Genomic DNA, 14,143 nt, shown 5'->3' with positions numbered 1-14,143 from the left:
GGGAGAGATAGTCGTTCAACATTCAAGTGTCCTTGAGATGACGTTATAAATAATTTTTCTCTGAACCGAAATATATCGTGTGAGGGCGCACTACTACTATGTGGAACAAACAGTGCACGTTGGTCGGCGTGTTGAACCAAGACTAACACAGCACTTATGTCGGTGACAGGGCAAAACCAACAGTTCGTGATGTAAAGCGACTAACTTGTACAAATAATGTCCACGGCAATTCCTTAGTTAAAGGGAATATACATCATTTGCTTTTGCTGTAATTTTCAGAAATGGATGGAATTGGGGGGTTGGAAATATAAAGCAAATATAGTTACACTGACTTTTTTGAGGTTTTGGGTTCGAAAATGCTATAAAAACCAAGAAAAACGATCATTTTCCTGTAGTCTGGTTCCCTGACTCCATATAAGAAGAAACAGAGCAGTTTACATACATTGGGGAATTGTAAGGTCAGGGAACCAGTCTAGCTGGCTCGTACCCGTTCATAGGTTTGTAATCGATTGCAAACAAGTGCAATGGTCAATTGGGGCCAGTATTTAAAAAAAAAAGCCAGTTGTTTCCAACGCTGATCGGCCGATCAGCGTTGGAAATTGATACAAAAATACCACTTTTCTTGAAAATGACAGTATACCAGGTGCCATAATTTTACAGGATGCTTTAGACTGTCATTTACCAACATCCTATTAAGGTATTTCGCAAAAACTTGGTAGTTTTATTTTTCGATGTTTGCAAATGTTGTATATTCCCTTTAACAAAAAAACTATATAAGAAGAAGCAAATGCTGCATGATCTCTGATGTTTGTTGAAAGGATTTTTCTAAGACGGCGCACAAACATAGAATGGACTTCTCTGTAAAGATCTCCGCAAATAGATTTGGATATAAGACCCGAGTCTCCCATTATGAGAATCATTCTGCTAGAAAGTGAAGCAAGTTCTAGCTCAACCATGGCTCGACCTTTTCTGATCGTTTTCCTGCTCGTCGGAGTCCTTACTCCACAGCTATGCAGGGGGCAGGGAGAGGATTCTTCCCTTGGGGTGACAGCCACCGAGACACCAAGTGATTTCTTCCAGCAACTCCAGGACCTGTTTCCAGGTATCGACCTAGCACAGGACGGGAGCATCGAAGAACTCATCCGTCAACTTTTGGTGGGTGGAGATGAGGCGACTACGGATTCGCCTGCCGTTGGTGATGAACCGCTGCAGCAATTTCAGGATTTGCTTGGCGAAGAAGTCCAAGCTGCAATCATAGAGCAATATATCCGTCAGCTGCTCGGAGACGACGTCCCGGACGAAGTAGTACAGCAGTTAGCCCAACTCCTAGCCTCTGGTTCGCTGGACAGTTTGATGCAACCACTTCAGGATCTTCTATCTTCCCCGATCAATGGAAGCAATCAAGTCCAGGCTGCGATCATCGAACAAGTTATCCGTCAGCTTCTCGGAGACGCACAAGTCTCAGACGAGGTCGTACAGCAGCTAGCCAATCTGCTAGCTTCCACCTCACTGGACAGTCTGATCCAACCGCTACAAGATATTCTTGCTTCCCCAACTAACGGAAGCAATCCGGTCCAAGCAGCGATTATCGAACAAGTTGTCCGTCAGCTGCTAAGCGACGTGGGTGTCCCGGACGAGGTCATAGACCAACTTGTGGCCTCGGGCTTGCTCGAAAGTATAACCCAGGCACTCGCGGAGATTTTATCATCTCCGGATAGTGGAAGCGATCAAGTCCAGGCCGTGATCATAGAACAGGTTGTCCGTCAGCTGCTAAGCGACGCGGGTGTCCCGGACGAGGTCATAGACCAACTTGTGGCCTCGGGCTTGCTCGAAAGTTTAACCCAGGCACTCGCGGAGATTTTATCATCTCCGGATAGTGGAAGCGATCAAGTTCAGGCCGTGATCATAGAACAGGTTGTCCGTCAGCTGCTAAGCGACGCGGGTGTCCCGGACGAGGTCATAGACCAACTTGTGGCCTCGGGCTTGCTCGACAGTTTAACCCAGACACTCGGGGAGATTTTATCATCTCCGGATAGTGGAAGCGATCAAGTTCAGGCCGTGATCATAGAACAGGTTGTCCGTCAGCTGCTAAGCGACGTGGGTGTCCCGGACGAAGTCATAGACCAACTTGTGGCCTCGGGCTTGCTCGAAAGTTTAACCCAGGCACTCGCGGAGATTTTATCATCTCCGGATAGTGGAAGCGATCAAGTTCAGGCCGTGATCATAGAACAGGTTGTCCGTCAGCTGCTTAGAGACGCGGGTGTCCCGGACGAAGTCATAGACCAACTTGTGGCCTCGGGCTTGCTCGACAGTTTAACCCAGATTCTCGGAGAACTTATATCATCTCCAGATAACGGAAGCGATCAAGTCCAGGCTGCTATCATAGAGCAACTTATCCGTCAGCTGCTCGGGGACGCACCAGTTCCTGACGCCCTCGTAGAGCAAGTAGCTGAGACACTAGCTTCTGTCTCGCTGAACGACTTGTCCCAACAACTCCAAGCTCTTCTCGTTTCCAACAGCTCGGCCGCGGGACTTGACTTGTTCTCAGAAAACTCGACGACTCTTAAAGACGTACGGCAACTCCTTGTGGATCTCGGCTTAGTACCCGAGGAGTTAGACTTGCAGGGCTTGACGATGGCCGCCCAAAATGTGCTCGCGAGGTATCTCCAAGACAATGTTCTCCAAAATGTCTCCACGGTCTGCGCGAACAACACTCTGCAGTTTCTGACCGACATAGGCAACGGCCAGCCATACGCGAGCCAAAGTGAGTAGCCTCACATTTTCCTTCAATTTGAACGCATATCTGAACTCATGGATCCACTTATCTAGTCTTGTATTCACGATATAAAGATGTGAAAATCCATAATAGGATTCGAAGCTTTTCATGATGGAAAGATTTCAGCGATGGTAGGCTTACTCACCCAATAAATCTTGTATTGATTGGAAAACTGTGGCCGAGCTGGCCCTAATCAATTTTAAAACAAACGAACATTTTCACAAAGAGATACACCCGTAATATTTCTTTTAGTGCATTACTTCTAATATTAATTCATATCAAATTTGCGTTTTACGAGCCGTTTCTTGTTAACAATCGGCAATTTATGTCGTCATGAACATTTCTTTATAACAATTTTCAAATAGGCAATAATGAAAGCAAGAACAGCCATTTTGTTGTCATGGTACCAAAAAATATAACCATATTATTATTGTCAATACGTGGAACATCATAAATTTGTGAGTGTGTTAAAACTTTTGAAAATTGTTTTTGATGTAGAAGTTATCGTTCGGAAGTGTGCAAGCAAAACAAACATTAACATATTGGTCATCTGATGTTTTCAGGCTTTTTCGAATTAGTATCGTTTTTGTTCCAACAAAACAAACGTTAACCTCAAAAGTACTTTCTAAATAGGATCGAATTTCGAATTAACCTTTACTCACTTCAGTTGATCTCGAGACTTGGTGTTGAAATTCGCATTTGTAAACAAAACCAAATAATCACAATATTCTGATGTAACAATGTATTGCAATTTCTACATGGCCTATTGGACGCAGCATTTTGTCGGCAGTAAAGACATCTATGAACTTCCGAAAAACATGAAAGAAATAACTGAATATCTTATTTTTTTAACAGTGTGGCTATCAAACGGAGACATTCTAAATCTGAAGGTGCTGACGACGTACAATGCAGCCAGTCTGGGCAATTTTGAGCAATGTCAGGCAGTGAATGTCTGGAACCAAGACGCTCCATTCCAGACGAAGTACTGTAGCCTCAATTACTGGGCCTCGGTATGTATCAGAGTGTATTGTTTTCGCCACCCAAACAGAGAATCACATTAAAAGTCTTAATCAAAATTGACCTAACAGGTTTCAGCCACGTCATCTTATGCAGAGATGATTCAAATTGAAATAAAAACCCGAAAAGAACAATATCTCTACCAGACCTCTTTGTTCCAAAACAGCCGTAGTGCGGTACATTTTACCGCATGTTTTTTTTCCAATCAGACATCCGTTAGAAACCGACAATGTGGGAGAATTACCGAGACTTACAGGTTTATTCATGTGCATCTGTGTGACACGTAACATTGGTACTTTATCTGCAGGTCGCAACGCTCACCGTGGGCTTGTGCGTGCCCTCCAGCTGCACCGAAGCCGATCTCAAGGAAATCGTCCAAAGTATTCCAGGTAGGAAAGGACCAACTGAAGAATAAAATTCTGAGGAAACCCGAACCCACTGCACTATCCCATCGTCGAAATGTTCTTTAATTCGTTTGTTTATACCCTGGGCTAATCATAAATTGGAATTGTTTTTACTCCTAACGAATTTTGAAATTAAATGTTTTGTTTTTACGGCCGATTTAGGACGTCTTGCGCTCTCTCTAAAAATTAAAAAGCGGGGACGACCTTGCTATCATTTTTTATGTGGAAAGTGAACTTCAAATTGAATATTTTTCGTCTGTGGTTGCTACGCTAAAAATCGCAAGAGATTATTTTTAAACTGTAGGGATCTTGTATTTGCATACGTAGAAATCGGGTCAAGTGCCGAGTTCAGTTGTGTCGTCCCTTACCCCTGGAAGACAGGAGCCATTGTAACGTTGTAAGTAAAAGGCCTCGTTTCGTTTCAATTTCTTTATTCATTTGAATTTTGTTATGTCATTGCCCTCATAGAAAATACTGAAACCGGTTCTTTTTCCCCTCCACTTCGGCCTGTGCGCAGGTCCGTTTCATTTTGCCAGAACGCCTCACTAATGTTTTCAGAAACACACACGTCACCAAAGATATTGACTACATGGTGCTACTGCAAACCTAAAACACCAATGATTGTCAATCTTCCAAACTTTCAGGTCTTATTTGAAAATATTCAAGACGATTTCGTGATGAACAACACCTTCAAATATGCTTCTGATTTTGTTGGTTGTACAATGACACACGGTGGAAGGAATATATTTTGTTGTTTTTCCGAATTCGATTCCCAAGCACATCATGATCCAATGTTTGCAGTTAAAGTGTTTACTTTTTGGGCGAACAGTCTGTGAAGCGCTTTACTTTCACTTTACTGTGGACCCAACATGGTGCGGACAGCCTCTCCATGACGACTTAAGATCAATATTTGTGGATGAACAAAGGCTTTAAATGATGCAAAGTAAACCATGACAGCGCATATTCCAATGGTTTGCTCTTTTGTGCCACCTCTATTTGCAGTGGCAGGTTCGGGATTGTCCAAAGCGTGAGATCCAAGACTTGTATGTGTGTGTGGGGGGGGGGGGAGGCTCTGGATCAGACATTGTTGTAAAGAAGCAAATACGAGCAAATGCTCCGAGCGATTAACTCAAGACTTGCAATATTTCTTGATGACGTTATTTAGTTACGGGAACTTAATGGAATTTTCCATTATGTGAATCATTAACTTTGGTCAGTCGAAAGTAGGGGGGAAGGGTAGTATGAGCGCAATCACGGTTATGTCACATAAGTCAACACATGATGGCGGGCCGAATGGATCAGGCCGTTGTGTATTCATAACGTTTGTTTACAATCATATATAGCACCATTAGTGTTAATAACATGGACGTTCGCTGTGGTGTCAATGGAGTGGAATGGGCAAGTCATTTGAGAGCTCCCCCCTCCCTAGAAAAAAATTGGCAACGCCCATGATCAGACGTTGTTGCGGAGCGTACGTGTGGGCTCTAGTAAATAACGGATGATACCCAGACTACCGGTCCCCCCCCCCCCATCATTAAAATAATCTTTGACTTCAACATAAAACTGTCACACAGTACTCAACATTGACACCACACCGGTACAAACTGACGTACTTGACTCTATTCGCAGGTGCATCTTGGGTGTCATTCTCCTATTGGTTACCATAGGCACCGTGTATCACGTGATAGTCCGAAGACGAATCCAGGCCAACATTACCAAAACCAAGGGCAAAATTGAGAAGATGGAAGAAGACACTAACAAAACTATGAAACAGGTGTGTGCATTCGAATCAGAATCTTTCTTTAGCCACTTTCTTTCCTTCCATTTCCTTTTCTTTTTCTTTTTTCCTGCACTGGCGGACAAAAGTATTACTGCGGATTGCGAACAAAATAAAGATTCTTAAAAACAAATCACAAAACACAGAACTTGATTTGGACATGAACGCCAAATGATGCCATAATAGGCGCCGTACACACCTCCCGTGCGCACATAATTTCCATAATGGTCCCTAATTCTCATGTATTGCTTTGATATCGTTCTTTTACAGAAAGAAAATGAGTATGGGAATGGAATCATCAGAACCGTCTATTGGACGGGGAAAGATGACGTGGAAAACAACGGCAGCATTCCACATTATACCAACGGTGGGTTCGTCGACGTAGAGGACGCTCAAGAGGCCGCGGAGCACACCAAGCCTACTGCGCACGCGCATGGCTGCACATGCACGATTAGAGCCAGCAAGAAAAAGGTTAAGAAAATGGGTGAGTTCTTTTTTATTTCAATTTAGGTAAGCATCAAACAAAATGTTAAAAATCCGCATCAAACCGCCAGAATTTGAGAAGAAAATAATGAGTTTTCGGATCCCAATATTATCATTCTGCTACTAACTTACACACATCCTTTGTATAGTAACTACAATCTAGACCAAACTGGTCCCAAGGATTTACACCCTGGGAATGAGGTTGAATCTAGTCGGCCATTATGTCTTCATCCTAGACTCCGTAAAGCCGTTTGTTTGTTCCTACAGGTTTTCTGGATGCTATCATGATGGGGTTCTCGGCATTGCACAACGGCTCGAAGATCTTGAACACCAAGGAAACGGCTGGAAACCTGGGCGTTTTGAACGGCATCCGCGTCATCAGCATGTGGTGGATTATTCTGGGACACTCCATCTATTTCATAACGCCGTTCTTAGGTAGGTCACATCATTAGAAATTAATCATAAATAGATTTTAATGAGATACATCAAAATGTAGGATGTAGACCTACCTAATTCTTTGTTGCAGAACAATATCTAAAACTTGTTTCAATTATATTATTAGTAACGGTTTGTTTAAACCAGTTCCACCCCGGTTTAAGGATAGCTTGATATAAGGAACCAATTTTGTGGCGCTTATCGGTTAATAAAAAAATACGGTTTTTCTAAAATATTGTACGTCAGGTTGACTAAACTTACAAGTATTTCACGGCCTTCGTGTGTGCTCAGGACGATTTCTGCTGTTGTATCAAATTGTTAAGCGTTTTTCCTCCTCGTATTGGTATCTGCTGTACTCGGTGCTCTGACTCAACAGATTATCTAAAAATTAATGTGGCCTGACGTTGCGAACTTAGCAAGTTCTTCTTCAGAGGCTAAAACAGAAAAGACTATCGTTTGCTTCTTATTAGCGAGGCATGAAATCGAGTCTGAATAGAGAAAGTTCATTTTCGTAGAGGAGCAATATTTGACATGGATGGGAAGGGAAGAAAACCTGGGTCAAAGTAAACAATTCCCTGTTCATTTCATAGATGATCCTCGCTACACGGGTATGGAGCTCTACCAATCATTCTGGTTCTCCGCTATCATTTACTCCACTGTGTCCGTGGATACATTCTTCTTCCTCAGGTAAAGTGATAGTTAAGAAAATCTTATTGAAAAAATACTCTTCATGTATTGAAGTCGAGTCCATCACAAGTCCAACACAAGACATCCAGTGCCTATAGTCGTCACAAGCTTTACTCAAATCATTGAAGATAACACACAATGTTTAAAGATCCCTTGTGTCGAATTCCGACAACAAGAGTGATTTTCTTCCCAAATTTCATACCGTAGCGGTCTCCTTCTGACGTACTTGACATTGAAGCATCTCCAGAAAGCCAACGGTAGACTGAACTGGTTTCTCTTCTATCTCCATCGCTTCATCCGTATCACTCCGGCCTACATGATCTGCATCGCTGTCTGGACAACTTTGATCGTTCATTTCGGTGAGGGTCCAGGCAAGGTAGACCTGTTCGAATCGGCGGCTAATATGTGCAGGGAACGATGGTGGACCAACTTACTCTATATCAACAACTTGTATCCGTTTCCTGGCCAACTTGGTCAGCAGGTAATGCCTCCAAACGTGTCGTTTATTGTGTTAGAAGAAGTAAGGATTGACTATATGAACTTCGTGCAGGAAAGCAAACGTAGTTGTGCGGCTTAGCTTTATCCCCGTTTACATTTCATGCAAAAGTGGGAGTGTTACTATAGAGTTTGTGCGTTTTAGACCGACCATAATACCTTCAATTATCGATGTACGTAAGCCCTATTTCAGCACTTGTGAGTGTACATGAGGTCAGCGATACTTGCGTTCCATCCAATCAACTATCAACTATAAATAATTATCATCGAGTCAAATCCCTGGCACATTACTACCCAGTCATAAAAGTGATATATTCAAATATAAAACAGTGCCTTGCGAGAGTTTTCTTGACTGATCACATAATTCAGATCAGGGAGTGCGATAATAACGTACTTCTATTAAACGTGAACATTTATTTGTTTTACCACTGGTGATTTTATGAGCATGCATTTGGTTATGATTTGTATAGTGTATGGGTTGGTCGTGGTATCTGGCGAATGATATGCAGTTCTTCGTCATTAGCCCCATCATCATCTACCTGTTGTACAAGTGAGTATAATTAGACTAGTTATAATAATCTTCGCATAAAGAAAATCTACTGCTTCATTGACATTAGTCAACTGCCAAAATTGAATAGCCTTTAAAATTATAGGATCTGCTGACTGCAACTAAAAATCAGTAAGTTTAGACGGGACAGTCTGAAAAATCAATATCCGGACCATTTGAAATGGTGCGGTTACGGGATATGTACGCAGCTCGGAAAAACCATGAACGTAGAATTGCGATTTAACTTATTGTTGTTATGACAAAACAGATCCGTTTGATATCTCTAATCTGAATGTTAATATCCATCGCACGAACGTAAAACATTCGTTATTTGTTTTATACAACACCTGAATAAATTCTCGTCATTTGATTGGTAAATTATAAACTACAATTTATTTTGATTTTAAAGATGTTGAACTACCCCTTCACGAAAATGTTTGAACCCAACGCTGTAGCGCTGGCTCTTTGGAACAATACGCGCTACGCTGAACGCGCATACCAGCATGCATTTTGCACGCAAATACCGCGTCATGGAACAAGCGCAAAGTGAAACGGTATAATGCATGGGTATAACGCACGGTCGCACCGTGCATTATACTGAATAATAATATGTCACGTGATCTACAATTCACCAATCAGATGACGGAGATTTATTCAGGTGTTGTATAAACTGTAATGACTCACTGATAACATTTTCTGCAGGTATTCCAAGCTGGGCCTTGGACTGATCGTTGCACTGTGTCTTGCCTCATTCGGCATCACTGCATACATAGCTACCAAGTACGGGGTAACTCTTGGTGTAGCCATCAACCCGTAAGTGTGACTCAAATAGCTTTATGTTTTGCCTGGATTGCTTTTGTAACTCCAATGATTTTTCGTCATTACAAATGACGGGTCCATTTGCGTTCTAGTAAAAACACCGATAGGCAAACATGCCTTCCAATTAAAAGTAATGGAAAGAAATTCCACTCGTACTACACATTTGTAATTCGTTTTGTAATTTGTTTTGCCCATAGACCATATAGCAACAACAACACAATCATAGACTATGGGAATGGCAATCCGGACATCATATACGGCAAGCCTTACTGCCGTATTCCTGCGTATTTGGTGGGCATGGTGTTTGGGTACGTCTTCTACAAACTGAATGGGCAACCCTTCAAGATGAGCAAGGTGAGAGAGTTAATTATGCTACCACTCCACCAAACCTCAGGGTTAACCTTACCTAATCTAGTAGCAACCCCAACTCAACCATCACACCCCACATAGCTCAACACCACCCAACCTGGCCCAACCTGGCCCAACCCAGCCCAGCCCGGCTTAACCCAGGCCAACCCAGCCCAACCCAGCCCAGCTCAGCCCAACCCAACCCAACCCAACCCAACCCAACCCAGCCCAACCCAACCCAACCCAACCCAACCCAACCCAACCCAACCCAACCCAGCCCAACCCAACCCAACCAAGGCATATCAAACTACGAATTAAACACAATTAAAAAATATATATCCAACTGAATCTGGCGCAAAACAAGCCCAAGTCAAACCAACCAAACCTGAAACAATCACATTCAATGTAATTCATCCTTACCCAACCAAACACATGACCTGGCCATTCGACCGCCATTAACACTTGAATTAAACAATTTTCTCACCGATTACTTGATCAGCCCAATCACGTAAAATTTGGCCTAAAAAGGTCATGAATTCAAACTCATAGCCTTGCTTCATTCAGCCCTATTACACAATGAGGCCTTACCAAATTCATCCAAACCTAAACCTCATACCTAAACTCTTACGTCCTAAAGATCTTTAAAATCAATCCAATGATTTCCTCTATTGTTTTTCTTTTTTTAGTGGATCAATGTCGCCATGTGGATTGTAGCCGTTGGAGTGGGCCTAGCTATCATTTATGGACCATATCGTAGCAATGGAGAGCCCATACCGCAGTATGCTGCGGTGATGTATACTGTTTTCAGTCGAGCAGCATTTGTTATGGCCGTGGGCTGGGTGGCATTTGCATGCGTCACAGGCTATGGAGGTAAGCATTGGTATCACGTCCTTCTTCTTCTACCTGATAAGAAAAAAAGATGAGAACTTCTGTGATTCCATTTCAAAGAAATTGATGTTGATGATGATAACGCTTATAGTAATGAAGAGGGTGGTGATGAATAGCCGCTTAAGACATAATTTGGGATGACCTATAGTGATCTTGTTGAACTGAACGTAATTAAGTAATATGAAATCAGTTCACAAGTCACTTAAAAACTTAGGGTAAACAGCAGCGAAAGAAATGGAATGTTGTTAACAGTTTCTTTGAAAAGTTGCACGCTTTACTTGTATTATATCACACATAATTGAATTATGCTGATTCTGCGAATCTTTTTTCTACTATAACCCACTTTTTATGAGATTTTTATATTACATTTTAGGCAAGATCAAAAATTGGGAAAGCGAGTCCTCCTCAGTTCAACCTAGGATTCTCGTAACCTACAGCTTGTTAATGTGACCGTTTTACCACACCTTGTATAGGCCCCGTCAACGCCCTCCTGAGCTGGGGCTTCTGGGCACCGTTGAGTCGCATCACCTTCGGTGCATATCTGCTTCATCCGATTCTCATGTATTCCTTCTACACAACCGCCAAGTCCCAATATCACTTCACCTACATCCAATATGTAAGTAACCATTCCTGAGCAGAATCAAACAACTACTTTAAACAACTCTTGAAGCACATTTGTATTTAAATTTCATTGCTTATTTTTGTTTTTTAACCCTGTGCAGCGTTTACAAAAAAATTAAGTATCAAAAATGAGTTCCAACAGCTACGTCCATTAACCTAATTTTTCCTTAGTCTTTTAACAGCAAAAGATAACTGGCTGACTTTTATCTTATACCCAATTTCCTGACAGGCTTCCATGTTCATTTCCAACACTGTGTTTGCCTACGCGGCGGCCTTCGTACTGTCCATCGGCGTTGAAGGCCCGGTCATGGGGCTAGAGAAAGCTCTACTCGGCGGAGGGGCGAGAGGCAAGAAGAATTAACACACGGAGCGCGGACAAACAGTTCGTCAGAGATGAAAATAATGCGCCTCGAGCGTTATTGAAGATTTGTAGGGATTTACATGACCTATTATTTTTAGACAAACAAGTTGAAGTGATAGTGGTGTAGTGCTCGTACTATTGAAAACCGAGTGTGCTATTTTTATGTTATGAAAGTGGACTTAAATTCGCCTTGTATTTTTGCGCTTAACACACTCACTACATTGGTATTGTTATATTATTTTTATTATTTGACAATTTCCCCCGATATTCAACAGAATTTTGTTACATATCACTAATATATTATATACGACATTTCGATTCAATGTGACTACTTTTGAGTTATCGTCCGGAAAACGAGTGCGGTTTTGTTCCATATAATATTACTTAATGCGTGGTAGCCTATTTCCTTCAAAAGAGGGCGCGCTACACCCCACCTGACGAGTGCGGGCGTGGTGCAGCGCGAAATTCAAGACAGTCATTCGTGCACACCGCCCTAAAAGTAGCATGTTGTAGAGCGTTGTTCTTTCTTGAGTTCAGCCACAATACTTGTTCTTCCGTTGCATCACGTTGCTATTACTGTGCAGCTACATGAGCCCTCGCCTATATGGCTTCTGAAGGAACCTTTTCATACATTAGGTGAGCTTAATTTCAAAACCTTTTCTATAATTGTGTATGTTTTAGTGACGGTATTTGAGTAGGTATATGAATGTAGGTATATATGTAGGTATATTGCTGGTATTTGGTGACTTTAGCACATTATTTTGGCAAGTTATTATCCTCATTACTGTATGCTTAATACGCTCAGCTCACTTTATATTATAAGGTGTCGTTATTTTTGTGTAATACAAAATGTACATTTGCACTCACGGTTAGTGCCATTGAAAATGTATTACAGTAATCCAGTTATGGCCATTTTGTTGTGGTAGCTGTTGAGACGGTACCTACCAGTCACTAACTCTCTGGCAGGTACATGATCGTTAATGGTTCATATTGTAGAAAATTTGATAAGATTGGCATTGCGTAATTTGCCTTCATTTAACTCTTCGTTACTGAATAAGTGTTCTTCCTTTGGTTAAATTTCTCCTGTTTTGGGGTATTTTGTTTGGACATTACGGTGTGCAGATATATGCCTCGCATGTACTCGCGTCAAATAGAAATGTTTCAATTTTAGAAATAATGCCCATCTCCAAAACATTTTGTAATTATTATCTTTTCATTTTTAAAAATCAATTTTAAGTTCCCAATTGAATTAACCATCTCGTGAGCTTTATGGGCGACCTGAAAAGTAAGTTTCCAACAACATTTTTGTCACCTTCTCTCGTCTGCTTGGTTTTTAACTAGACACATTTCAAACACTCAGATGTTACAAGACTGTGTTCATGTACATTGTCCTTTGTTTATTTTCATGCAGATAATACGTACATATTGCACATAAGCTACATACACATGCTCTACAACCTTTCCCAAGGGTACAACACGAACGTTTTATGTGGTTTGAAACCCTTTCAGCTGTCTTAAGTTTGCAATTTTTCATATTCATTAAAACATTCTTGGTAGAATGGTTTTGCAAACTCATCCCAAGTGAACTTTCTATGGTTGAGAAAAATGGTGGAAATGAGATGGCGAGAGATCTTGAAAAATACCATGTAAATACAAGAATGTGATAAAATTTAAATCTGGGGATGCTTAGAACTTTCAACATTGACTGTTATAGTTTAAGTTTAAGTACAGTGCATCTTTTCTATCCTAACATATGTACATACACGAATATTTACATTTATAAATGGCAGTACACGTGTGTAAGTGTATACACGGAAATTGTGCCAATTTTTGTGTTTTCATTTTTTTTAAAATCTGGACAGGCTATTTAGGGGGCAAAGAATTACACATTTTTTCAGTTCTACATGTACATGTAGTGACTGTTCATTGGAATGATTTCAAAAATAATGTACAAAACATAATATACAGCCTCAATGCCTCATATACATCAACTCAAAGAGCAACATAATATTTTACAAATTAAAAAACTAGCGATTGTTCAGCAAATAATACAGATCCATAATTCACTGGGTGCGTAGCAAGCTACTAATCACAAAAGAAAATATTTAATTCAAGGTACTGTTTATGTAATCTCACCCAAAATTAGAAAAAGAATTATTTTGAGCTAGATTTAGTTTAAATTCACAATTTGTACAGAATTGAAGTGGGTGCCTCAATCATGTCAATTGACATCACAGAAACAGCACCACACGATATACAGACAGGAAACAATTAATTCTAAAACGTTGTCTGTTTTTTATATATACAACTTTAATTTGGCTTAAAATTCATTTGTTCCTCTTTTTATAATAACCATGGTCCTGAACTGAACCAATTTTTTGTTTGTAGATAATTCATGGTCACTGACCAATATCCTATAGTCATAACACGGAATAAAGTGAATACTTTCCAATGAAAACATTGTACCCATATAGTTTATATACTT

General features: G+C 41.0%; 1 protein-coding gene across 1 annotated transcript; it reads left to right on the top strand.

The window, feature by feature from the left end:
• The first annotated feature begins 782 nt into the window (after nt 1-782).
• LOC119724969 lies at nt 783-14,116 on the top strand. The gene is made up of 15 exons (XM_038196318.1): nt 783-2,764; nt 3,632-3,786; nt 4,101-4,182; nt 4,525-4,594; nt 5,827-5,971; nt 6,245-6,458; nt 6,725-6,892; nt 7,483-7,579; nt 7,787-8,060; nt 8,545-8,624; nt 9,324-9,434; nt 9,638-9,794; nt 10,475-10,658; nt 11,150-11,292; nt 11,527-14,116. Exons 1-15 carry the CDS (start codon nt 910-912, stop codon nt 11,656-11,658), a joined length of 3,867 nt encoding a protein of 1,288 aa, XP_038052246.1. The 5' UTR covers nt 783-909; the 3' UTR covers nt 11,659-14,116.
• The last annotated feature ends 27 nt before the right edge of the window (nt 14,117-14,143 follow it).

Source organism: Patiria miniata, unplaced genomic scaffold (assembly GCF_015706575.1).
Source record: "Patiria miniata isolate m_02_andy unplaced genomic scaffold, ASM1570657v1 HiC_scaffold_18, whole genome shotgun sequence".
NCBI lineage: Eukaryota > Metazoa > Echinodermata > Asteroidea > Valvatida > Asterinidae > Patiria > Patiria miniata.
Note: the sequence above shows the minus strand (reverse complement) of the source record. Positions and strands in the feature narration are given on the sequence as shown.